The sequence below is a fragment of the Ursus americanus genome, chromosome 1 (assembly GCF_024610735.1).
Source record: "Ursus americanus isolate L20-20 chromosome 1, mUrsAme1.1.p, whole genome shotgun sequence".
Taxonomy (NCBI): Eukaryota; Metazoa; Chordata; class Mammalia; order Carnivora; family Ursidae; genus Ursus; species Ursus americanus.
In genome coordinates this window covers 75,633,250-75,657,552 of record NC_142127.1, presented here as the reverse complement: position 1 = coordinate 75,657,552, position 24,303 = coordinate 75,633,250, and the positions used below count along the sequence as shown (strand labels likewise).

General features: G+C 38.3%; 1 protein-coding gene and 4 non-coding genes across 6 annotated transcripts in view; all 5 read right to left on the bottom strand.

The window, feature by feature from the left end:
• Positions 1-22,962, bottom strand: part of NOP58 (NOP58 ribonucleoprotein) — a 29,678-nt gene extending 6,716 nt beyond the window's left edge. The window contains exons 1-10 of one of the 2 annotated variants that reach the window (XM_045806521.2): positions 22,702-22,962; positions 15,488-15,564; positions 14,018-14,070; positions 9,594-9,715; positions 7,269-7,405; positions 5,336-5,400; positions 4,028-4,162; positions 3,108-3,253; positions 2,003-2,129; positions 133-296 (exon numbers count right to left, since the gene is read on the bottom strand). In XM_045806521.2, the coding sequence (XP_045662477.2) occupies positions 133-296; positions 2,003-2,129; positions 3,108-3,253; positions 4,028-4,162; positions 5,336-5,400; positions 7,269-7,405; positions 9,594-9,715; positions 14,018-14,070; positions 15,488-15,564; positions 22,702-22,746 (1,071 nt within the window). In that variant the 5' untranslated portion in view covers positions 22,747-22,962. Of the gene's footprint in view, positions 1-132; positions 297-2,002; positions 2,130-3,107; positions 3,254-4,027; positions 4,163-5,335; positions 5,401-7,268; positions 7,406-9,593; positions 9,716-13,694; positions 13,813-14,017; positions 14,071-15,487; positions 15,567-22,701 lie in introns of those variants that run through there. The other variant, XM_045806522.2, reaches the window with a different exon arrangement.
• LOC123798355 (small nucleolar RNA SNORD11) lies at positions 1,765-1,848 on the bottom strand. Its single transcript, XR_006781270.1, has one exon. It is a non-coding gene; the product is annotated as a small nucleolar RNA SNORD11 (small nucleolar RNA).
• LOC123798356 (small nucleolar RNA SNORD11B) lies at positions 2,966-3,047 on the bottom strand. Its single transcript, XR_006781271.1, has one exon. It is a non-coding gene; the product is annotated as a small nucleolar RNA SNORD11B (small nucleolar RNA).
• Positions 13,832-13,918, bottom strand: LOC123798352 (small nucleolar RNA SNORD70). Its single transcript, XR_006781268.1, has one exon. It is a non-coding gene; the product is annotated as a small nucleolar RNA SNORD70 (small nucleolar RNA).
• Positions 14,630-14,718, bottom strand: LOC123798351 (small nucleolar RNA SNORD70). Its single transcript, XR_006781267.1, has one exon. It is a non-coding gene; the product is annotated as a small nucleolar RNA SNORD70 (small nucleolar RNA).
• Positions 22,963-24,303: the final 1,341 nt, after the last annotated feature.

The following is a 24,303-nucleotide window of genomic DNA, read 5'->3' as shown; positions in this document are numbered from 1 at the left end:
CCACCCTCTATTTAACGAAAAACAAACAGTAGAAAAATTTATTGCATACTACAGAATAGGCAGAAAATGAGTTATCTGGGGGTGAAAAAAAAAAAAAGAAAAACCACCTGCCTCAGAAGAAAGGCAACTCACCTTTCCCTTGTGTTTGGGACTTGTCTGGCCTACAAGTGAAGCATGATAAATGAGACCATACTTTGGGGTATCTCGTCTAGACTTGAGGGCTCTGAAGAGTGCCTTTTCTGCTCCAAGAATCTGAACTGTAGAAGCTGCATGTTTGGCCAAATTCAAAAGAGAACCTTCAAAAGAAAAAAGTAGTTACAAGGAATACAATTCCAAGTATTTGAAAGTTCCATGTATTAAACACAATACACATAATCTAAGTATTACAGCCACCAGAGGAAATAAAAATCTGATATAATACAGATTCTATAGTCTGAGATCCCCTAAAAAGCCTCAGCATTTGTGATTCATCCATGTAGCACCCTAAGCAGAGGTTTACAATGCTTATGACAAACTGAAGGTTAAGCTTATTAGTTCAATCATACTTATCTGCCCGAGAGATGGTATTTATTCTACATTCCATGAGCATACCACAGAGGAGGATATTAGACATCAAATATTCTACTTTAGATATGAAAAAAAAAACAAATAGATGGACACTCATAGGAGATCTCAAAGTAGAACTATGTGATAACTTCCTCACACTTTGTTGTTGAAGATATGGATGAGGAGATGTGCTTCTAAGTACACTAATCAGGTACAAAAAATTGCTGCTTTGAGGGGCGCCTGGGTGGCACAGCGGTTAAGCATCTGCCTTCGGCTCAGGGCGTGATCCTGGCATTATGGGATCGAGCCCCACATCAGGCTCCTCCACTATGAGCCTGCTTCTTCTTCTCCCACTCCCCCTGCTTGTGTTCCCTCTCTCGCTGGCTGTCTCTATCTCTGTCAAATAAATAAATAAAATCTTTAAAAAAAAAAAACAAACAAAAAATTGCTGCTGTTAGATTTATTGCACAGATTTTTTCAGAACAGACCCTCGACATTAATGCTCAACCGCTAGATACGTATTTAAAATTCAACACATACTTCCGTTAATCCCTGCATCTCTGACCACAAAAGTTAAGTTTATGAAAATTTGGATGCAGACAACCACCAATCAATCCCAACCTCGCAGCTGAGGGTATTTGAATATCCTAGATGTCTGATTAATAATGCAGTTATAGGAGCTATTCTAGTTTTGACACTTTGATTCAGATGACACATTAAGATCTTCTGTGACGGACTATAACGATGACTCCAATAATGTAGTAGTACTTCACTCCATTTGCAAATACTCAATTATACAGTATATTTCTGCAGCATACCTTCTTTGTAACATCACCATATACACATACGAAGTCTTACTATAAATTTATTAAAAATATTTTGCATGTCAAATATATTAAAATAGCACATTCAGTAGTGAACCAGATTCTCAATCAAGGGTACATATCACCTATTGTGAAAACTATTCCTATTTCATCTGATGAGGTGTTTTGTTTTGTTTTGTTTTAGAGGTATGGGGGGGGGGCAGAAAGGGAGAGACAGAGAATCTTAAGTAGGCTCCATGTCCAGAGTGGAGCCCAATGCGGGGCTTGATCTCACAACCCTGAGATCATGACCTGAGCCGAAATCAAGAGTCAGGAAACATTACCCGATTTCATCCTCCTGTGTTCATCTGATTATTCTCATTAATGGTAATAAACTTCTGACAACGGACCCCAAGTGTCTCAGAAGAGGTAGTGACTAAAGATGCCTTCATTATCCAAAAGGAAATCAGGCATACGTATCAGAATCATCATTGAACACCTACTCGGTCCTCAGTTCTCACCCATATACCATCTACTTATATTTATTACCTAAAATTTCTAATAAATGTAATTTGAAGATGAAAAAAAAAAAAACCTAGGTAGAAAACCATCTACTCTAAATACCCATTTATAAGTTACATTAAAATTATCACCTGCATGAGCAATGAGCCGTGCTCCCACTAATTCCCCAACCATGACTGTAACATTTGGTGCAATGGCCATCATTCGATTTTGTAGATATTCATAGAGTTGGGTTCTATATTCTGAGATTTCAATTACCTAGTGTAAGGAACAAAATGAATACACCATAAATGACTTGTGTAAAAAAAAAAAAAAATCACATAAAAACCACATGTCTGAAACACTGGAGTCCTAAATTGCCATAGATCAGCCATGTAATCCTGGGAAAACAAAGCATTCCTTATCTCAGCTTCCCATTTTAATAGAGATATTATGAGATAATAAATGCAAACAACCTAATACACTGCCTAAAAATATTAGTCAATATTATTGCTATTTTTAAAAACTCCGAGGGCTAGACATTGTGTCATCCTCTTTGTGATTCTTTTTTGCGTGTGTTATTTTTTTTTTTAAGATTTCGTTAAGTGGGGGCGCCTGGGTGGCACAGCGGTTAAGCGGCTGCCTTCGGCTCAGGGCGTGATCCCGGCATTCTGGGACTGAGCCCCACATCAGGCTCTTCCGCTATGAGCCTGCTTCTTCCTCTCCCACTCCCCCTGCTTGTGTTCCCTCTCTTGCTGGCTGTCTCTATCTCTGTTGAATAAATAAATAAAAATAAAATCTTTAAAAAAAAAAAAAAAGATTTTGTTAAGTGATCTTTACACCCAACATGGGGCTCGAACTTAGAACCCCAAGGATCAAGAGTCACATGCTCTACTGACTGAGCCAGACTCCTCTTTATGATTCTTGTTTAGCGATCTCCAAATGAGGGGGAAGAAAAGCACTCCAGGCTACAAACATAAAGGCTGGAATTAAATAACTCAAGTTGTATTTCTCCGTCTTCTTAATGGATTCATAATTCATTAGCCAGACAATACTAACAACACAAATTTTCAACTTACTTCAGTATGTACTTCCCCCTCTAAGTATATACAGCAAGATGGCATCAGATGAGGTAGTGACTGAACACCCTCATATTTATCAGGTGAATTGTGAGTTGAGAAATCATCATTGCCATCAGAAAACTATTATTACATAGCCGGTCCCACCACAACTAGTTTCTCCATGTGTATAGTTTACCTGAGTGCAGAGATGCAGAATATTGCAAATATCTTCTTCTGAAACCTCTGTTCCCATTGATATCTCTGCAGCTGCTTTCACTTCTGCTTCAACTTCCTCTGGCAGTAATTCAGAAAGTTTGGCTGAGGCATAGTTCTTCCTATCGCCTATGGAATGTTTGCAGAGGATGAGGGAGAATCACTCTTCAACAAATTATATAAAATCCAAATAGTCAAAAAAAAAAAAAAAGTAGAGATAAGCCAATGAAAAGGGTGCCTAAACAAAACAAAAAGCAACAAGTTTGACCTACTAAGTTTCCTCACGTAAGGCTTGATTTTTAGAGATTAAAATCTCTCCCCACCATCTCCCTCCAAAAAGATATAAATTAGAATAAAAACAAAATACCCCATGAAAAAGGACTAATAATACTGTAACAGACAATTTATAGTTAAAGTTTTATTAAAGCCAGTGGTATGAATTCTTGGGGTGGTAATATGGTAATGCAATATGAGCCTGGTAAGTCCTATTTATTAACAATGCTTAGGTTCTTCTACTAATAATATTACTGTACAGTGGTATGGAATGTAACACTAACAGTATAGACAGCAGTACCAGCTTTAGTATTATAACATATTGCAGGATATCCCAAGTCTACAGTTATCCCTATTAATGGTAAATTCACTATGAGATACATTCCACCTTAAGAAGCCATTTTAAGAAAACCCAAATCAGAGAAAAATGTTCTCTTGCTGTACCGGCCTTTGAAATCAAAGTTCAAGTTACCAGTTTCTGAATTCTAACAGACACTAATTTGACTACACTCCCAAAATACACGTAAGTCGTGAGGAACTCTGGGAAGCTTGTTAAAAAAAAAATTACTATAAACTCATGTTTTGGGATGCAAATTGTTATTTTTAATGCCTTAAAGGAGAGTTACTTACCGACTTTCTGTAAACACTTGCAGTATGTCAGATTATCTGAAATAATTTTTCCTAATTCGGGGAAATGCCAGCCATACCATTCTCTACACCGCATAATGTAGTTGTTAAGTTCTTTATCTAAGTCATCTAACAAGGCTGCAGGAGATTAAAATGAAAGAGAAAAGAGGAATTTAAAAGGGCTTTAAAAAACTAAAATATACAGGGGCGCCTGGGTGGCACAGCAGTTAAGCGCCTGCCTTCGGCTCAGGGCGTGATCCCGGCGTTATGGGATCGAGCCCCACATCAGGCTCCTCCGCTATGAGCCTGCTTCTTCCTCTCCCACTCCCCCTGCTTGTGTTCCCTCTCTCGCTGGCTGTCTCTATCTCTGTTGAATAAATAAATAAAAATCTTTAAAAAAAAAAAAACAAAAAAACTAAAATATACATAAAATTTACCATTTAACCATTTTCAATTGTAGGTTTCAGTGGCATCAAGCACATTCACAATGAACAATCACCCACTACCCACTTCCAGAACTCTCTCATTATCTATAAATGGAAACTCTGCACCCATTAAATACTAACACCTCACCCCCACCTTCCCCCATCTCCTGGTCATCTCTTCTACTTCCTGTCTTTTATGAATCTGCCTGTTCTAGGTGCCTAAGTGGAATCACACAGCAGCTGTCTTCGTGTGGCTTATTTCTCAGCACGTTTTCAAAACTCATCCATGTTGTAATGTACTAGAACTTCATTCCTTTTTAAGGTTTAAAAATAGTAATTATCCATTATGTGTATGTACCCCATTTTGTTTATCCATTCATCTGTTAGTGGGTTTTTAGGTTGTTTCCATTTTTTGGCTATTGTGAATAATGCTGCTATGAACACAGGTGTATATGTATCTGTTAGTACCTGCTTTCAATTCTTTGGAACATACCCAGAAATGCAATTGCCATTTAAAGGGATTTTTAAAATTGGAAACTGAAGAGTTTGAGGTTTCCAAAATTCACTTAATGACATGGGAGAATGACCTATTAAAAAGCCAAGTGAAAAAAGCACAATGCAAGAGATGCCACTTATTGATTTGCTTCATGGAAAAAGACAAATCTGTTAACATCACTAGTGTTAATTGACATTATTTCCAACTAGTCAAATTATGCGTAGCTTCCCTTTTCTATTCTGCATTATCTCGTTTATTTATTTCACTATTAAAAATTTTAACTAATCTCCTTTTCCTTCCTCAACTAATAAAATTATAAAAGACACAGTTTTAACGGCAAGAAAAAGTTACAAGAATAGACAGATCAGACCTCACATGCACTATACTTACAAATTGCCTGAACAATCATGGTGTCCACTTTATCAGCACTAAATTTCAATCTGTATCGGGACAAGCTGGGAATAAGGGTGGAAAATAAAAAATTACTGACAGCATCTACAAAAAGAGTTTAACATCTTAAAAATCTTTTTTTAAACCCAAATCCCTCTCGCTGGAGCTACATTAATTTTCCCAACATAGGAAAACCAGTTGAACAAGAATACAACATACAAAATTAGGAAATACACATTTAAAAAGAAAATACAAGCACGTGTGGGTGGCTTAAGTCAGTTGGGCATCTGCCTTTGGCCCAGGTCATGATCCCAGGTCTGTGGGACTGAGCCCCAGATAGGGCTCTCTGCTTGGCCGGGAGAGTCCGCTTCGCCCTCTGCCCCTCCCCCCAAATTCATGATTGCACACTCTCTCTGAAATAAAATCTTAGAAGAAGAAAATACACTGGTCCTGCTATAACCTGTATTTATGAAATAGGAGTTAGTTTGTGAAAGACAAACAGGATAATGCTGTGTAGTACAAATCATGTTGGCTCATATATGATTTTTACAGGGTTTCAAGGCTTTATATCAGCAGGTAAATAAAAGCGCAGCACTGTTAACACCTGAAAGCAAAAAGCCACGGAGGAACAATATTGTACATAAGGCTTTCTTAATTTGCACTGTTAACAATGTGGGCCTGATAATTCTCTGTTGTACAGGCCTAATCTGTGCATTTTGGATGTTCAGCAATATTCCTATCCTCAACCCATTATGTTAGCAGAGACCTGACACCACCTCTAACAGCCAAAAATGTCTCTAGACATTGCCAAATGTCCTCTAAGGGATATTTAATTGCCCTTGATTAAGAACCACTACTATTACACAATGTCAATTAATCGCAAGCTTGAATCTTGACTCAGTTTAGTTGTTTGTATGCTCTTAAAAATGCTTATTAACAAAGTTATTCTTGATTTTTACGCATTTTGCTCATCTTTGTAACTCAACAGCTTTAACCCTTCCATTGATTTATGCTATTTTTTGTCCAAAGGTGCTTTATTTTAGTATTTTTTAATTTTATTTTAGTATTCCTTTAATATAAATTTAACATGTCTTTTTAACTGTATTAATATATAAGGCTATTTTTGGTAATGCTGTGGTTATGAAGTTGCACAGGTTTGTTTGTTTTTTTAAGATTTTATTTATTTATTTGACGGAGACGGAGACAGCCAGCGAGAGAGGGAACACAAGCAGGGGGAGTGGGAGAGGAAGAAGCAGGCTCCCAGCAGAGGAGCCTGATGTGGGGCTTGATCCCACAACGCAGGGATCACACCCTGAGCCGAAGGCAGACGCTTAACGACTGCGCCACCCAGGCACCCCTGAAGTTGCACAGGTTTTTAATCCTATTTTTCTTCACTGAAAAGCCCTGTTATTTTAGTGCAATTTCACAGAACGCCAAGACACATATCACAGTACAGTAGAAATGCCTTTCTAACGGACCTCTGGTTAAACATGATAGGTCAGTGCACTTCTCTTTGCCTTCTTATAAAAGTCAATACAAATCAGAGTAAAACAAACAACAGATACACACAGAAGAAGATCACAGCAGATGAGAAAATTTGGGGAGATGAAAAGATGGAGGGACAGCAAATGACTCAGGAAAGATCAGGGAAGAGAAAAAAGAGAAAGCCCAAGAATTGTGGGGCCCAACACTTGAAGGATAAAGAATGCCTATGATGAGGATTGCCTGGGTTCCAATCCAGGCTTCATCACTTACCAGGTGAATTGATTTTGGGCATCAGATTCATCTATAAAATGAGGATACTACTACTACTACTACCTTCCTCGTAAGATTATTATGAGAATTAAATTATATTTGTAATATGCTTAAACCAGTGCAACACGATTACTTATTACACAGGAATAAGTGGAGTTTATTTTCCAGTAAATCTCACCTGTGTGCCAATCCAAGACACATAGCTGCCATTTCACGTGGTTCTACTCCAGGGATTAATCCATCCATCTGGGAACGGATTCCTCTCATAAGTTCATTAACAACAGGACTATGGATACAACTGAGATTCAGCTTTTCCTGTAAGAACAGAACACTGTATTAATGAAATAAAAGTTTTGGGCACCTGGGTGGCTCAATCGGTTAAGCATCTGCCTCTGGCTCAGGTCATGATCACGGGGTCCTGGGATCAAACCCTGCGTTGGGGGGGGGGGGGTGAGGGTCCTTGCTCAGTGGAGAGTCTGCTTCTCTCTCTGCCCCTCCCTCTCACTCATGTGTGCTCTCTCTCTCAAAATAAAGAAAATCTTTTAAAAAAAAGAGACAGAGAAATAACAGTTTTGGGGGCACCTGGATGGCTCAGTCAGTTAGGCATCTGCCTTCGGGTCAGGTCATGATCCTGGGGTCCTGGGATCTAGCCCCATATTGGCTCCCTGCTCAGTGAAGAGTCTGTTTTCCCTCTGTCCCCCTACCCCTCACTCATGCTTCCTCTCACTCACTCTCTCTCAAATAAATAAACGAAAAAAAAAAATTTTTTAAAGAAAGTTTTCCTAAAACCATTTAAATATTAAAATAGCAGATTTACATGTTTCTCATTAAAAAAATTTCTCATTTCACATTTTTCTGGTGTTTGTACAAAGAATACTAAATGAAGATTTTGGGGGAGGGGGGGTGGGGGAATGGGACAGGCCAGTGATGAGTATTACATGGCGCACTGGGTGTTATATGCAAGTAATGAATCATGGAACTTTACATCAAAAAATAGGGATGTACTGTATGGTGACTAACATAATAAAAAATTATTATAAAAATAAAAAAATATTATAAAAATAAATAAATAAATGCAGATTTTTAAAATAAGCACAATACAGTACTGTAAATGTACTTTCCCCTCCTTATGATTTTCCTTTTTTTTTTTTTTTTTTAAAGTAGGCTCCATGCCCATGTGAAGCCCAACCCAGGGCTTGAACTCAAGACCCTGAGATCAAAAGTCAAATGCTTAACCCCCTGAGCCACCCAGGTACCCCTTCAATGTTAAGTTTTTAAAATAGAGAAACTGGGGTCACCTGGGTGGTTCAGGCAGTTAAGCATCTGACTCTTGGCTCAGGTCATGATCTCACGGTCATGGGACTGGGCCCCGAGTCAGGCTCTGCGCTCAATGCGTAGTCTGCTTCAGATTCTCTATCCCTCCTGTGCACACTCTCTCTCAAATAAATAAATAGTATCTTAAAAAAAAATAAGAGAACTGAAAAAAATTAAAGATACCTATAATCCCACTATCTAGCAATTTGTTATTCTGTACTTATTATGCCAAAATTTAATGGGTTTTTTTTTTGAGATTTTATTTATTTATTTCTAACAGAAAGGGAGAGCACAAGCAGGGGGAGCAGAGGGAGAGGGAGAGCAGGCTCCCCACTGAGCAAGAAGCCAGATGTGGGACTTGATCCCAGGACCCTGGGATCATGACCTGAGCTAAAGGCAGATGCTTAAACCCACTAAGCCACCCAGGGGTCCCTAAAATTTAATGGTTTTTAACAGAAAATTACAAACTAAGACTTGTAGGCACTTCAAAGAATGAAGACAGAGATTAACATCATCACAGAAAACTTCACTACTTACCAGACAGTAATGGAAATAATTGAACTTCTTAAATTCACAATCCTGACCTAAAAAAGACCCTCAAATCCCCTTAGCACTTTCCTAACTAAGACGACCTACAATATAATATAAACCTTACTTAAAAAATCAGAGGTATGCTCACAAACACAGCAATTAACCTGTCACTGAAATATCTACTATAATCCCTGAAGATCAACTATCATGACCAGCTCTCAAACTGTTCTGCTTTTCAGGCTTGGGAACCCATTTTTCCAGTCTTTCCACTTTCATCTCCAGAGACTCTACCCCCTGCTAAAGTTTTCTACTAAACCACATACACTACAAAGAAATGTCATGCCCTCATTCCTGCTGAAAGAAAAAGAAATGTGACTAAACAAAAACATGGCAGGATATATATACTGTTAACAGATTATCTCTGAGTGTCAGGTTAAAGCTAATTTTTATTACTTTTTGGGGTTATTAATATTTTCTACAACAAACAGGCATTACTTGTATGTATTTAGTCCTGATAATCATATTGGAAATTATTCTATAGCCTAGGGAAAAAAGATCAAGTACGAGAACTTATAACAAACTAAATACAAAGGCTAGGCTTTGTAGTTACTATGCTGTACGGTGAGTTCCGACTAGCAGGCATGAAAAACATACTGACCTTTATGACCCCTCCTAGTTTAGCATCAGCTACAGCCAGAGGTTCATGGGCTTCTTTTACTATTTTCTTCAGAACTTTTTTCAGCTGTTTATTGATTTTGCCCTCCATCAGAGCTGTGAATGCTTTCAAGGAAAAAGAAAAACAAAAGAGTGAACTCTCAAGTTTTTTTTTAATTTTAAGAACTTCAAGATCTCATTTAAACTTAAAGAATAAAGCAAAATAAACACTTCCTTTCAAAAAGTCTGAATTTAACATTCTAAAATGAAATGATGAATGCAGAAAACACTGAAGGAGTTACATATTTCACAGTCCCATCTAACCTACCCACCCTCATTTCAGCTCTAGAATGAGGAGTTAAAGGCAGATCCAGCACTCCTTTCCTCATGTCATATGAAATCTACTCTTGAACCCAGATAGAGCTAGAATCATAAAATGTTAGAAACAATCTATTTTGGAATGACAAAGAGATTCACTCTCCAATGTTACTGTAGACAGACTGGCCTGATGCTCTGTGAAATATCCCAAAATCCTGTCAAGACTGTGGTGAAAAAGTGTATTCATTTGGAAGGTCCTGCTGCAGTGAGTGTAAGCATGCCTGAGTGGAGGCTTTACTAATTCCAGATCCAGATATGTCATCAGGCCTCTGCTTGTGATGGAGAACTCACTACTCAAAGGCAGACTATTCAACCTGGGACTGCTTTCATTTTTGGCAGGTTCTAAATCAGGTACTTTGTAACTCTCACCCTTCCTTAGGCCTACTCTGGACCCACGTGGATCTAACATCTCTTCTGCTATCTGTCAGAGTTTTGGCTAAATTTAAAGTATGCCTGCCAGGAAGAAGCCGGCCACAATTTCTAAGGCCAGACAGTTTATGCTTAATCAGCCAGGTACATTCTCTTTCCTCCTGACCACATCTCCATCCATTTGAGTTACAAGTCCATTTCATCTGTTATCTGGCAAGACGAAAGGTGAGGACAAAAATCATCTAGCTACCACACAGCTCTTACAGAGGTCACCACATTCTAAGAAGCTGAGTCTCATGCTACTTTTTTCAGGTTATAATCTTTTACATATCATATTGTACAACACTGACTCCTTATAACCCACTTTTCTAGTAAGAGTTACAGTCTTTCAAATTTTTAATCTTTTATAATTAAAAACTTTTATTCAACTTCTAGCTTCTAGTTCTGTCTTCCACATCATCTTTTACATTTTAATCTAGTGTTTTCCTTTTTTAAAATTTCTTGTAAGCTAAAATTTCTCTAGATGTAACATTTACATTTACCTTCCCTTTATTATTAAAAAGCCTGTTAATTACTTTTCATAATATACATTTTTAAAAGATGGCAGAAATGTGACAAAGTAAAGGGAAAACTGAGTCTTCTCTCTACTTCACTAGCCACTTTTCAGCATCCCCTAGTAATCTTCCCACTTCATCCAATATAGGCTGGTACCAAATTTTTTTTCTTTTAAATATTTTATTAATTGCCAGAAAGAGAGCGAGACAGTACCAAATTTTTCTACAGTATTTGGAAGACTAGCAACTTGAAAATCAGACTGTAAAAACAAAGCTCTCCATACAAACGGTATATCTTAACTTCTAGGATCAATATAAATTCTTTTTTTAAAAAAAGATTAGAGAGAGAGCGAAAGCAAGTGCTTTCTCAGGGGGGAGGGGCAGAGGGAGAGAAAGAGAGTCTTAAACAGACTCCACACCGACACAAGCTCCATCTCATAACCTGAGCTGAAACCAAGAGTTGGGTATTTAGGGGCGCCTGGGTGGCGTAGCGGTTGGGCGTCTGCCTTCGGCTCAGGGTGTGATCCTGGTGTTACGGGATCGAGCCCCACATCGGGCTCCTCCGCTATGAGCCTGCTTCTTCCTCTCCCACTCCCCCTGCTTGTGTTCCCTCTCTCGCTGGCTGTCTCTATCTCTGTCAAATAAATAAAATAATCTTTAAAAAAAAAAAAAAAAGAGTTGGGTATTTAACCAACCTTTAAATTCTTAAAAAAAAAAAAACAAAAAAGATCAACCTTTTATTTTTGTCTTTTAAAAGTTTATTTATTTAAGTAATCTCTACACCCAGCCGGGGCTCAAACTCATGACCCTGAGATTAAGAGTCACATGCTCTTCCAACTGAGCCAGCCAGGAACCCCAAAGACCTTTTTTTAAAAAAGTAAGCTACATGAGGCTTGAACTCACAACTCTGAGACCAAGAGTCTCATGCTCTACGGACTGAGCCAGCCAGGTGCCCCCCCAATATAAATTCTTGATATCACAACCCATCAGACTGTTTCTTAGGCTACGGGGTTTTTAAATGCATACTACAGTATCTATAACCACTCAGTTTGTAACAGGGAGTGTGAAGTTAATTCCCAGGAAAGACCGCCCTCTTAATAAGGTGATATTGGGTTTCTGGTAAAAACAGATGGGAAAAGGCAGACAGAGCTCACTACTTTCATTTCTTTACCCAAAATATTTATGTGCTAGAATCCTGGAATTTGATGGTGAAGAAAAACGTAGTCTCTGCCCCCATGGCAGGTAGAACGGCGGGGCGGGGGCGGTGGTGGCTGGAGTTGACTTTAAATTCTCACCTACCATGGAGAGAATGGTTTTAAGGAATTTACATTATTTTAAGGAATATCAAGAGCTCAGGAGGAAAAGGAGATGTCCCTCAAGCCTCAAGTTTCCTATCAACAGTGATTAACATCTATCCCACAGGACTGCTTCAAGGATTTAACAACAATTTTGAAATGATGGGTACAAAACCTGGCAACCACTACATGATCAATATATTAGATTAATAGTAAAAACCTGCTCCATGTTTGGGTAGAAATTGGATCTATCCATTTAATAAGGACTGGTCAGAAACATCTCAAAAGATTAAAGAGGTAATATGCAAAAAGGAATTCAAAAGAAGCCACTTGGGATAAGTGCTGCTGCACTTTACAACTCCAGCAGAAGTTCAAATCAGACTATGTGAAAAATGCCCGCCCCCCAGTTGGAGAACAGCAAACACAATCTCACTTGGGGTCTTAACAAAATTCTACCCATATAATTTTAAAGCTGAAATGAATAGATCTTTTAAAAAATTCTCCAGGCAGGAGTGCCTGGCTGGCTCAGTCGGATGAGTATGTGACTCTTGATCTTGGGGTCATGAGTTCAAGCCCCACGTTGGATGCAGAGATTATTAAGAAAAAGAAAGAAAGAAAGAAAGAAAGAAAGAAAGAAAGAAAGAAAGAAAGAAAGGAAGGAAGGAAGGAAGGAAGGAAGGAAGGAAGGAAGAAAGAAAGAAAGAAAGAAAGAATCCAGGCAAAAATTATCATAGCTATGCTTTAATGGCTCTATGAGGCTTTAATTACTGATTTACTGATGAAGCAGTCCTAGAACTATTTTTAAAAATTAAAAAATTGGCCCCATTGTTGGGTCTTCCTTCATCTACTCTTCTGCCAACGTTGGGGCAGCCCATTAATATTCCATCATGTTTAGTTACATTCCTAATTTTTATAAGAGAATTCTACCCTTTCTCTTGGGGCTAATGAACAAAATTATTTGGGTCTGTGAAATTCTTGCCTAATTATATGCCATATTCTTCCTTATGGTCCTACATTTTCAAATTATACTCCCAAGCAGTTGGGTGATTTGATATATGGAACTTAAGCAACTGAAAAATCCACAAGCAGAATTTAATATCCAGTCTGGTTTTCCCTAACATAAAAAAAAAAAAAAAAGAAAGAAAGAAAGAAAAAAAAAAACCTTGAGACCAACTGCCTACTAAAAGCCAAGCCTAGTTAATAAACCCTATTGTCTGTTCTCCCATCAGGAGGACTAGTAGAAGGACAGGAGTCATCCCTTCTTCATGCCTCCTTCAGATTAACTCTTAAACGTAGGTGTAGTTTTTGCATTAAAAAAAAAAAAAAACCACCATACATACAAAAGCGTATCAGTTTTCCTAAAACCTTTAATAATATTGTGCTCTTCTGAACTAAAAGTGTATACTTCTGGAGAGCTGCTTTATTATTATTTCAACTGTGAATCCTGGCTAGTCTCAACTTTACCCTTGGATTAAAATGATCAGAGAGCTGTGTACTTGACTACATTACCTTGGTCCCTTGTAGAACAGCTTTTACTGAATTGTGCTTCAGCATTATGCTGTTGGTTTCCACAGGGAGATCAATTTAACCACTTCTCACCTCTCATCACATGGGGGGGAAACAAGCCCTATGGTGAAAAAAGCTAACTCAATGTTGTCTCAGTGGTAGTGACGAATTTGAGTTAGATCACTTAAATTCAATTCCAAAAAGAATGCATCATTGACAACATTGAATAAGGTTAACTCAGGCAACTGAAGCAAATAATCTTTTGATAAGGATAATCAACTGACAAGATTAAAAACAAAACCCAAAAAGCTAGTCTTCCACTTTACCTGCTAATGCTTCTGCTGTATCCTGAAATTTCTCAAAATGTTTTAGCTTTACTCTAGAAGAAAAAAAAAAAAGAAAAGTTATGAGGGCATATTGATTGTGCAAACGCCATGTATTTAGGAAAGAGGTTTTGGACTGTTCCCAAAGCACACACCAGCAAAATAAACTTTCCCATCACTGGGCAACAGGGTGCAAAGTTAGATAAATTCTTCTTAAAATAACCGGTTTCTCTAAATGTTAGGTTAGTAATGTCTGGACTACTACAGAGGTTGTAGGTTTTGAAGGAAAATGAACATCAGCAAAGAGGTTTGATACCACATCTCAACCACAGGAAAGATGCCGAAGCTTCAACATAACCTCTGCTGTTTAAAGCTGGACACAAATCCTTGTATTATGGAGAACAGAAGAGACCTCAGAAAAGGTATTAAGAGTCCCTCTTAAAAGTCAGGAATCTCACAACAATCATTTGTCCATCTAGTACAAATGCCATTAAGAAATAGCTTATCATCAAATCTGATTCCTATTACCCTTATTTTACCCCCTTTCCCCCATACAGGGTATAGGCAAGGTAACATTATTTTATATTGAAACAAAAATATACCATTAATTCATAATTCATTGTTGTCTCAGTGGTAGTGACGAATATTTGAGTTAGATCATTTATATTCAGTTCCAACAAGAATACATCATTGACAACAATGAACCAGGTTAACTCAGCCAAATGAAGCATACAGCCCTTGAAAAATACAAACTTGTCTTCTATTGTGTCTAAAATAGTGTTGTTTTAAGGAAGATTTTCTTACCTTCCAGGGAACAAAAACCCTGGTGGGTCCCTTAAATACACACAACAACACAAAGATTTTAGCAAAAGTAGTAATTTCATCTTATTCTGCCTCACCCCACCCCCATTTCCACCTTGTTTCTGAAGTGGCATTTGTTCATCTCTCTATGCCTGCATAAATGCATATAGAGATATACAAAAACACTGCAAAAATGGGATCACGTTATACATATTCCGAAGCATGGTTTCCTTGGTATACCACTGATCTCTCTCCAAGTCGATAGGAGATCTATAGATATACTACAATTTATTCAGTAATTCCATTACTTGGGGCCCCTGGTTGGCTCAGTCAATAGAGCATGTGACTCTTAGATCTCAGGGTCATGAGTTCAAGATCCACACTGGGTGTAGAGATTAAAACAACAACAACAGGGGCCCCTGGGTGGCTCAGTCAGCTGAGTCTGACTCCTTATTTCGGCTCAGGCCATCTCAGGGTTGTGGGATCACGCCCCATGTCAGGCTCTATGCTCACCATGCAGTCTGCTTGTCCTTTTCCCTCTGCTGCCCCCCCCCCCCACTCGCAGGCTCTCTTTCTAAAATAAATAAATAAAATCTTAAAAACATCACCACCAGCACCAACAAACACCAACTAAATGTTAACTGCTAAATTCTTAGTTTCAAGATGGCTTACATTTTATTTGCTTTCTCTGGAGTTTCAAATTCTTTCCACAAACTATCAACCTCTTGAAGTTTCTTCTCATTCAAAACCTGTAAAAATTTTTAAATAATTTTATTTAAATGGCATAGCTTAGGCATACATAACTATACACAAAATACAACTGCGTATGCAAAATTAGAGTGTGGAAGTTTATTTTTCTCAGTGAAGTAACAAACCATTTTCTTACCCACCATAAATTTTTGGTCAAATTAGTAGCTCAAGTAGCCCATTTAATAATGGGATGGAATTCAGTTGAGGTCTCTGTTGAAAACTTCCTATTTTGAAGGAGCCACTAACCCCTTCACAAAGCATATCATATTCATAGAACATCGATAGACTTTTATCTGCCTACTTTCTAGAGTAAGTAGTAAGTTTTATTTACTGCCACAATCATCCTAACATGAAAGTATTACAGATGGATTTCTCTAAAACTAAGATACCATCAATTTTAAGATACATCCTGTTACAAGAAAACTTAAAATGCAAAGAAAAGAAAGGTACACTTTAAATCTATAAAAAAGTCATTAACACTTAGGTATATATATATTCTTTAAGGCTTTCTGACCGTCCTTAACATTTTATGTATACATACCTTTAGGTATCATACTGTACCACTTAGCATAAGATGGACACAATTCTAGGTTTTAACAATCTAGAATTGAACTGTATGAATATACCATCATTTTATTCCCTTACAGATGTTTAGGGTTTTTCTAAATTTTCCTAATTCTCCTTCCGAAAACAGTTTTGTACGTATATATGTTATATTTCTACAGGGCATATTTTACTGGAAGTGGAGTTAATTATCACATAGGAAATGCATTACTTTACATTTGACAGATGCTACCAAGTTGCTTTCAAGAGAGTCTATTAGTTTCACTTAAATCAAGGGTTAATAAAACTTATTTCCCTATACTCTCATCAGTACCCAATGTAGTAAGTCAACTTCCCAAGTATAACATAGGGTAGAATCAATCCTAAAATGCATGTCCCCCATATTTAACAATCTTGAAATTGGAATGCCTTACAATTGATGGGATGTAAGTTTAAGTTGCAGTGTAAAATAATGGCATTAAATTTGGTGAAGTAAAGTGCAAATACATATTATGCATGTCTTATGGGGGGAAAAACCCAGCTGATAAATTAAAAACTATACTGATAAACATTTCATCAAATCTGTATTATCACAGAATATTTACACAGTAAGATTTATTGCCCAGTTATAGTCTAGCATATATTTTTGTGATAAAGCATGAATATGACACTGCAAGTTGCACTTAATTTCTGCCAGAGCATGGCAGGATTATTTTAAGGATTTGTTGTGTTGTTTAAATGTAATCACACGTAGCTGAACTGATATATTTACAGAACTTGAAAAGTTGGTCAAAATAAATCAAACCGAAAAAACTCAGAAACCAGAGTAAGAGCAGTAAATGATCCCAAAGCATAGTGTTTATATTTAAAAATTACAGGGTGCCTGGGTGGCTCAGTCGTTAAGTGTCTGATCCTGGGATCGAGCCCCACATCAGGCTCCCTGCTAGTGGGGAGCCTGCTTCTCCCTCTCCCACTCCCCCTTCTTGTGTTTCCTCTCTTGCTGTTGCGCGCGCACACGCTCTCTAATAAACAAATATTAAATAAATAAATAAATAAATAAATAAATAAGAATTACCAGCTGGGGCACCTGGCTGGCTCAGTCGGCAAAGTATGTGACTCTTGGCAGAGTTCGTGATTCTTGAACTCAGGGCTGTAAATTCAAGCCCCACACTGGGCACAGAGTTTACTTAAAATCTTTACACACATAAATTACAAAAATTTACGTGTCTCTCTCTCCCCCCCACGCTCACTTTCTCTTTTTCAAATCTTCACAAAAAATTACAAGCCACTAACAGTTCTATTTTGCCTGAGAACTTAAGAATCCAAAGACATTCCAGCAAATCTTATGAATGCACTGAAACATGAATTCTCTTATTTTCTGATAAAGGAAGTTCACAGAACAGTCCTGACTTTTGGAAATAGTTTGTCCAGAGAATGCCACTAACCATCCCCAAAGTTCAGGAACTGTTGAGAGGATAGTACGGAAGAGGGGATATGACTCATGCCTAAAATTTACATTTTTTTCTAGTTGAAAAGCAAGTATATTTGGAGATAACATCTGGGTAACAATCGGCATATTCAAGAGATATTATCAGCATTCTTAAAGTAACAAAGGAAACGTAATGGAAACATTCATGACTACACAAAGGTCTCCAAAGACTGTTATGACAAATAAAACCTTGCTACTCTATGTTCCCGATTGTGCTACAACATATTTAAGAGAAAATTACTAATAAAGGCCGTCTGAACAAAATAAAATTAGAACTGCTACATTTCCTGAAAAATACGCCTCAAATTTTAGTCATTCATTTTCGCACAGAGAAATCTGAAAACATTTGTATACAAAATCCATTTTAAGTTCATTTTGGATTAAGATGGAATTATTTACACTTCCAAGTAGAAATGGTGCACAGTTACTGCCATTAAAATCTTTAGCACAGCTGTTACTGTTTGCTAGTTTTAAAACTAGTCATCTTACCCATACCATAGAGACCAAGATGCAGTCACTCCTGTCAAGCAGTAACATGTCAAGGAGTAATGCAAGCAACCAAGGACATTGCAGCTAAGACCAAATATTGCCAAACCAGCACCGGCTAGGACTCAATCAGAAACGATAACCAGGGGACGCCTGGGTGGCACAGCGGTTAAGCGTCTGCCTTCGGCTCAGGGCGTGATCCCGGCGTTCCGGGATCGAGTCCCACATCAGGCTCCTCCGCTGGGAGCCTGCTTCTTCCTCTCCCACTCCCCCTGCTTGTGTTCCCTCTCTCGCTGGCTGTCTCTGTCTCTGTCTAATAAATAAATAAAAATCTTAAAAAAAAAAAAAAAAAAAAAAAAGAAACGATAACCAGCAGAAACAGAGGTTTGCCAATCCAGACTGAATAAATCACTTTGGAAATGAAAGATTTTTGCAGCAAATGGTCAAGACCTTGTTAAATGCTGACCCTTTCACAGCTGACCACATCAGAAAGGTAGCTGCCACCAAAGGCCCTGCCCAACTGACCTCTGAACAAAATAGAGGATGGGGGGGGGCTGGGTGGCTCAGTCGGTTGGGCGCCTGCCCTCAGCTCAGGTCATGATCCTCAGAGTCCTGGGATCGGGTCCCAGGTCAGGCTCCCAAGTATAGACTCCCAGAGAGTCTCATTCTCTGCCCCTGCCCTGGCTCATACACATGTGTATGTGCTCTCGCTCTCTCTCACACTCACACTCTTTCGCTTTTTCAAATAAATAAATAAAAATCTTTAAAAAGAGAGAGAGATCGATCCTCCACTGCCTGACATAATAAGCAACTAGTGCTGTGAGCTGACCCAGACCAGACCCAGGCCTTATCTCAACTGTGCAATGGAAGACTACATTAACTTCCTACCTTCAACTTCCCTTTTCTGTCTTGTTGTGTAACTTGTGTTGTGCTTTGCTTTCTGTGATGAGTAAGAAGCCAAGTTAAACAGGTAGTGAAATGTCATCAAGTTTGGAGTCCTGCGTTCTGATATATTAACTTGCTTTGAAACTGAATAAAGTTGACATGGGGTTGGGGGAGAGATGACACTGTGGAAAGACACAACTTGTGTTTGTGCCTTCACTGTGTACTCACGACACATACCTGTTTACAGATAAAACTAAATAGATGGGATTTGCTTCAAAACAATGTGGGGAGGGGAATGGGAGATAGAGGACCCACAAATGGGTCTGTCGATGGTGTACATGGACGTTCTTTATAATCTTCTATTTGTCTCCTTGAAATTTTTCACAATAAAGAGTAAAACACAAACATGAATGCATCCCAGAGCATGCCAGATATTCCTGGAGTATCCTCCTCTATTCCAGACAGGCATGAAATTCATAAACAGCAAAGAGCACACTATATCGAAAGTGTCCCTAATTTCCACTTAATTGGTTACTTTGAGATTTCCTATGTTTTATTTAAACATTTAATGCTAACTTTTTTTAGTTTTACTTCACAAACAAAATGGGTAAGTACTGTTTTATTAAACTTGTGAGTTGTACAGGATGACGTGGAATAGTTTCAAATGCGAATTATTCAAAAAGGATACGTGCAACACGCATTAGCTTCAAAAGCATGCTAAGTGAAAAAAGTAAGACACAAAAAACTATTACTCCATGTCGTGCAACATGCATTAGCTTCAAAAGCATGCTAAGTGAAAAAAGTAAGACACAAAAAACTATTACTCCATGTACATGAAATTTCTAGAAATGACAAAATTATACAGACAGTGGTTGCCTAGAGCTGGGTCTGACTGACTTGCAAACACGCAGGAGGTAACTTTTTAGGAGGAAGTATTCTAAAACTGGATTGCAACTTGCACAGCTGTGTAAATTTTACTAAAATGTATCAAACTGCACATTTACAATAGGTGGGCTATATAGTATGTAAACTATACCCAATAAATGAAGCTGGAAAAACATACTGCTCAGTAATCATATTATACAAGAACTCTGGTATACACATAAAAGAAATCTCTTCTTCCAGGCCTTGAGGAAATGAACACACAACAGTACACCACATAGCCGCACTACACAATGTGACTATTAAAATTTAAATGAATTAAACTAAAAATTCACTTCCACAGCTTTACTACCCAAATTTCAAGTGCTTAAATAGCGATGCAGGTAAAGTGCTAAATGGCTAGAACAGATTGCTAGTGGCAATCACACTGGGCAGCACAGCTACAAAAGGTCTGAGATGAGTAAAACTAGAAGACGTGCCCTTAGTCTTACTATGTATGCCCCATGATACAGGGGCACAAGCTGAGTTTCTACAATATTCTTTGCTTAGTACTGCCTTTGCATTCATATATAACCTTGTTAACATCCACGAATTTTTTACAAAGTATTTAATTCTTTCCGAATCACTCTTTATACGTGCATATATGTACACTAGATGATATAAAATGTGTTCCTTACTATGACCTGAGGTTAAAAGTTTTAAAAAGTTCTTAAAGCACTCCCATTAAAGCATGAATTTAATGCAACCAATTCAATTTTATACCCCAGAATTCTGACTATGGGAAAAGGAGCTAATAACTTTGTACTATAGATCTGTTTAATATATAAACACCATAATATTCATCCTTTTAAAGTGCACAACTTACTTTTCAGTATATTTTCACAAAATTGTGCAACCACCACTAATTCCAGAACATTTTCTGTGTCTGTTTTATTAACAATAACTGCTATTAATTGAAATATTTGGAACTGAATCATTATTTCAATGTATTCAAGCCTTTAGTTATTTCTCTTACGTTACTTAAACCATAAACCACAATAATTTTAAACAGTAATTTGCAAATGAATACCATTAAAAATGGCAACAGAGTACTCAAGACTATTTTTATGGAGAATACTCGTCATTAAAAGAAATCAGTAGTTCAGCAAGAGACATGACCGAATATTTTATGACCCAGGGCTAGAAACCATAAAACTGCTAAGCCAATTCCTTCCTACCATCAGGGCCAACCAGTGGACTGTGCAGTTGCACCTCCCTCTCTTCGTGCAGCTTCATTTTTTGGGTATAGTTTTTCCAGCTTCATTTATTGGGTATAGTTTACATACTATATAGCCCACCTATTGTAAATGTGCAGTTTGATACATTTTAGTAAAATTTACACAGCTGTGCAAGTTGCAATCCAGTTTTAGAATACTTCCTCCTAAAAAGTTACCTCCTGCGTGTTTGCAAATCTACTTAGATAAAATTCATCCATACACACTAATTCAAAATATGATAAACCATGCTGGCTAAGAAAATTTGCGGGCATGTGCAGAATTCTACTTAAGAATTTAGAAAAGACTGCAAAAAGCTGGGGAAAAGTAAAATAGACACACTCCCAGGCTGTAAAGCCTTTTACAGTCCCTTAAAATTTCTACTACTGCATTCACAGACAAACCCAATGAGAAAAAAATAAGCAAAGCTAGCTTTTGGCTTTTATTATTTTCTCTTAAAAATATTAAGTAATGTAACAAGTGCAAATGGAACTATATTTTCAAATGTCTGAAAAAAAAACTTAATAAAGTTAAAAGCTCCTCTAAATCAACATTTTGGAATGCTGATTTCAGATTTTCCGCACTCATACCACATACATGGTTCTTGATTCACAAAACCATACTATACACATTTTATCCAGCATTTTCACCATATCAGCATACACATGAAAATTCTGTATTTCGTTGCTACATTTGTAGAGCTCAGAAAAAGTGCTGGCACATGGATAGCACTCAGTTTACCTCATTCTTTGGAACATCTCAATAGTATCCTACTACACTAATGTCCTATTGTTCAATCAGCTCCGGGCTGATAATCTTTAAATTTCAAACTTTCCCTATTAAGACAACCAAATCTCAAATTGATCACCATCGGCCCAGATTTCTCCCTTAGGTCTGAAACTTAAAACGACGATTGCATTTCCACGTCTAACCAACACCGCAAGTTTCACAGCCCAAACTGGACCTTTTTAGTATTTTCCCCCCGAAAAGCCTCCAACAACCTCGTTTTTTCTTCTCTTCCCCACCAACACGTACCCACTTACTCAACCCAGAACAAACATTCTCCATTCATCAGCCAATCCCACCAGTTGTACCTTCAAAATTTCTCCTGGTATTTGTTTCCCCCCATACCAACCTTAACCCAAGCAATTTCATCTTGTCTTGATTAACGCAAAAATATTCCTGGTTCCTTTCTTGCCTCCTGTAATCTATTCTCCACACAGGAAAGCAACTTCATTAAGAGACAACTTTATATCAGGTCATTTCCTCTGCTTAAAAGCTTTCAATCATTTCTCAAAAACACTCAGAGTAAACCCCAACTCCATAACTTTACCTGTGAAATTCTAATAAGGCTCCTGCCCATCTATCTCACCGGGCAAAATCCTGTTAACACAGAACCAGGCGCCCCAAACGGCGCGGCCACGTGTTCACCGAAACACGCGCCTCCCAGGCTCAAAGCCTTCCCCTAACTTTCAGGGGAGGAGGACACAAACGGCTCCCACGCGATCCTGAGCAGTTTCGTCCTCCCCTTCGTCTTTCCCTGTCCTCTCTTGCCCAACACCAGCCTTGCCTCTCCAACGGTTCAATCTGCAACTTACCTTAAAGATGGCGTAGCCGACGGAGGTTTCAAATAGCACCAACATGGTGAGGCCGGGTCAGGGCGCTGCGCGGCCCGCCGCGAGCTCGTCCACCAGTGAAAAGAGACCAAACTTTTGGCCCCCAAGGGCCTGTCAGGCCGCAGCAGGCCGAGCACAAACGCGCACGGCTTCTCGCAAAGAATCAGACCACGTTGCCTAAACGTTCCAAACTGCACTGTGTGTAGAACACCAGAACGCGCTTCTCCTAGGCTTCTGGGATATGACATCACTTCCGACAGATAGCTTGCCGTCGCTTCCGTTGTGTTCCCGCCAACCGGGTGGGAGGGGGAAGGAGAGGAGGTGGGGGAAAGAGAAAGAAAGCAAGTGTCGCGAGATTTCTTAGGGACTAAAGCAAGGTTTTAAGCGGTACGGAAACCGAGAAAGAAAGAACTTTGCTCTTTGATTATTATTTAAATTCCTATATGTGATATGTTTTACCTTGAGAGAAATGCGGAGCTGTTTCGTCCGTTTGCCACAGGCATCTGGAATTTGGGAAATGCTAGCCGCTTAATTTTACTCCCTGGATAGCCCTGCCTTGAAGTGAAGATCTCAGGATGACACCATGACTGTCCCAGTATATGCGAGCACTCCTGGCCGTTCTCTTCTCTCTGGCCAAACTGATTTTTAGCACAGATGTCTTTCATGTATATGTAGGCCTCTCCCATTTTTGCTGTCATGATTCTAGGGTAGGCATTTAGACTTTACGTCCTTGTCTTAGTAAAATTTGCTTTTCTGGGAACTTTCAGTTTGAATGACTGATTTAAATACTCAGTTATTCCACAGGTCTGGCTTTCAATAGGAGTTAAGTTTCCTTCCTCACTTTCCAGGCCTTATATGAAGATTGCCTGTAAACATTAAATTGCAACCTGCTGAAAGTTTTGAAACACTAAGTAACATGATTTTTTTTTTCAAGCAGCTCTGCAACCTAGAATCAAGATGAGTGAAAATCCTGGACTGAATAACAGAAAATATAAAAGTGGGGGAAAATCAAGGGATGGGGGAAGCTAGGGTACAGCCAAGAGTATGGTTGATTATACACGAAGGATTCAGTGTGGTCAGGGAGGCAGGAGAAACCAAAATGGCTTGACTGGGAAAGGAAGGGTAGGTGGATGAAGTGGAAGCACTGCATCTGTTTGTGGCATTATATCATTTCACAATATACATCTTTTTTTGTCTAGTTTTCTTTCTTTTTTTTTTCTAAGTTTTTTTTTTTAAGTAATCTCTACACCTGGTGTGGGGCTCAAACTTACAACCCCAGAATCAAAAGTCGCATGCTCAACCAACTGAGCCATCCAGGTGCCCCTCTTTAAAAAATTCTTAACCATTTAATGAATGAATGTTTGCAGGAAGTAAAATTCTTTTCCTTGCATCTAAAGCTTGCGTCCTTTACTCAAAGAGAAATGAAACCATTTATTCAATGAGAAACCTCTTTACTGTGGCTTCTCTGAAAAGCTGTCTTTGCACATTGCCATTTATATAATCAGCTCAGTGATGCATTAGTGCGGGGTTCAGAGCTGACTCTGGATTTGGATTTGGATCTTGGCCAAATACAGTAATTGTCTG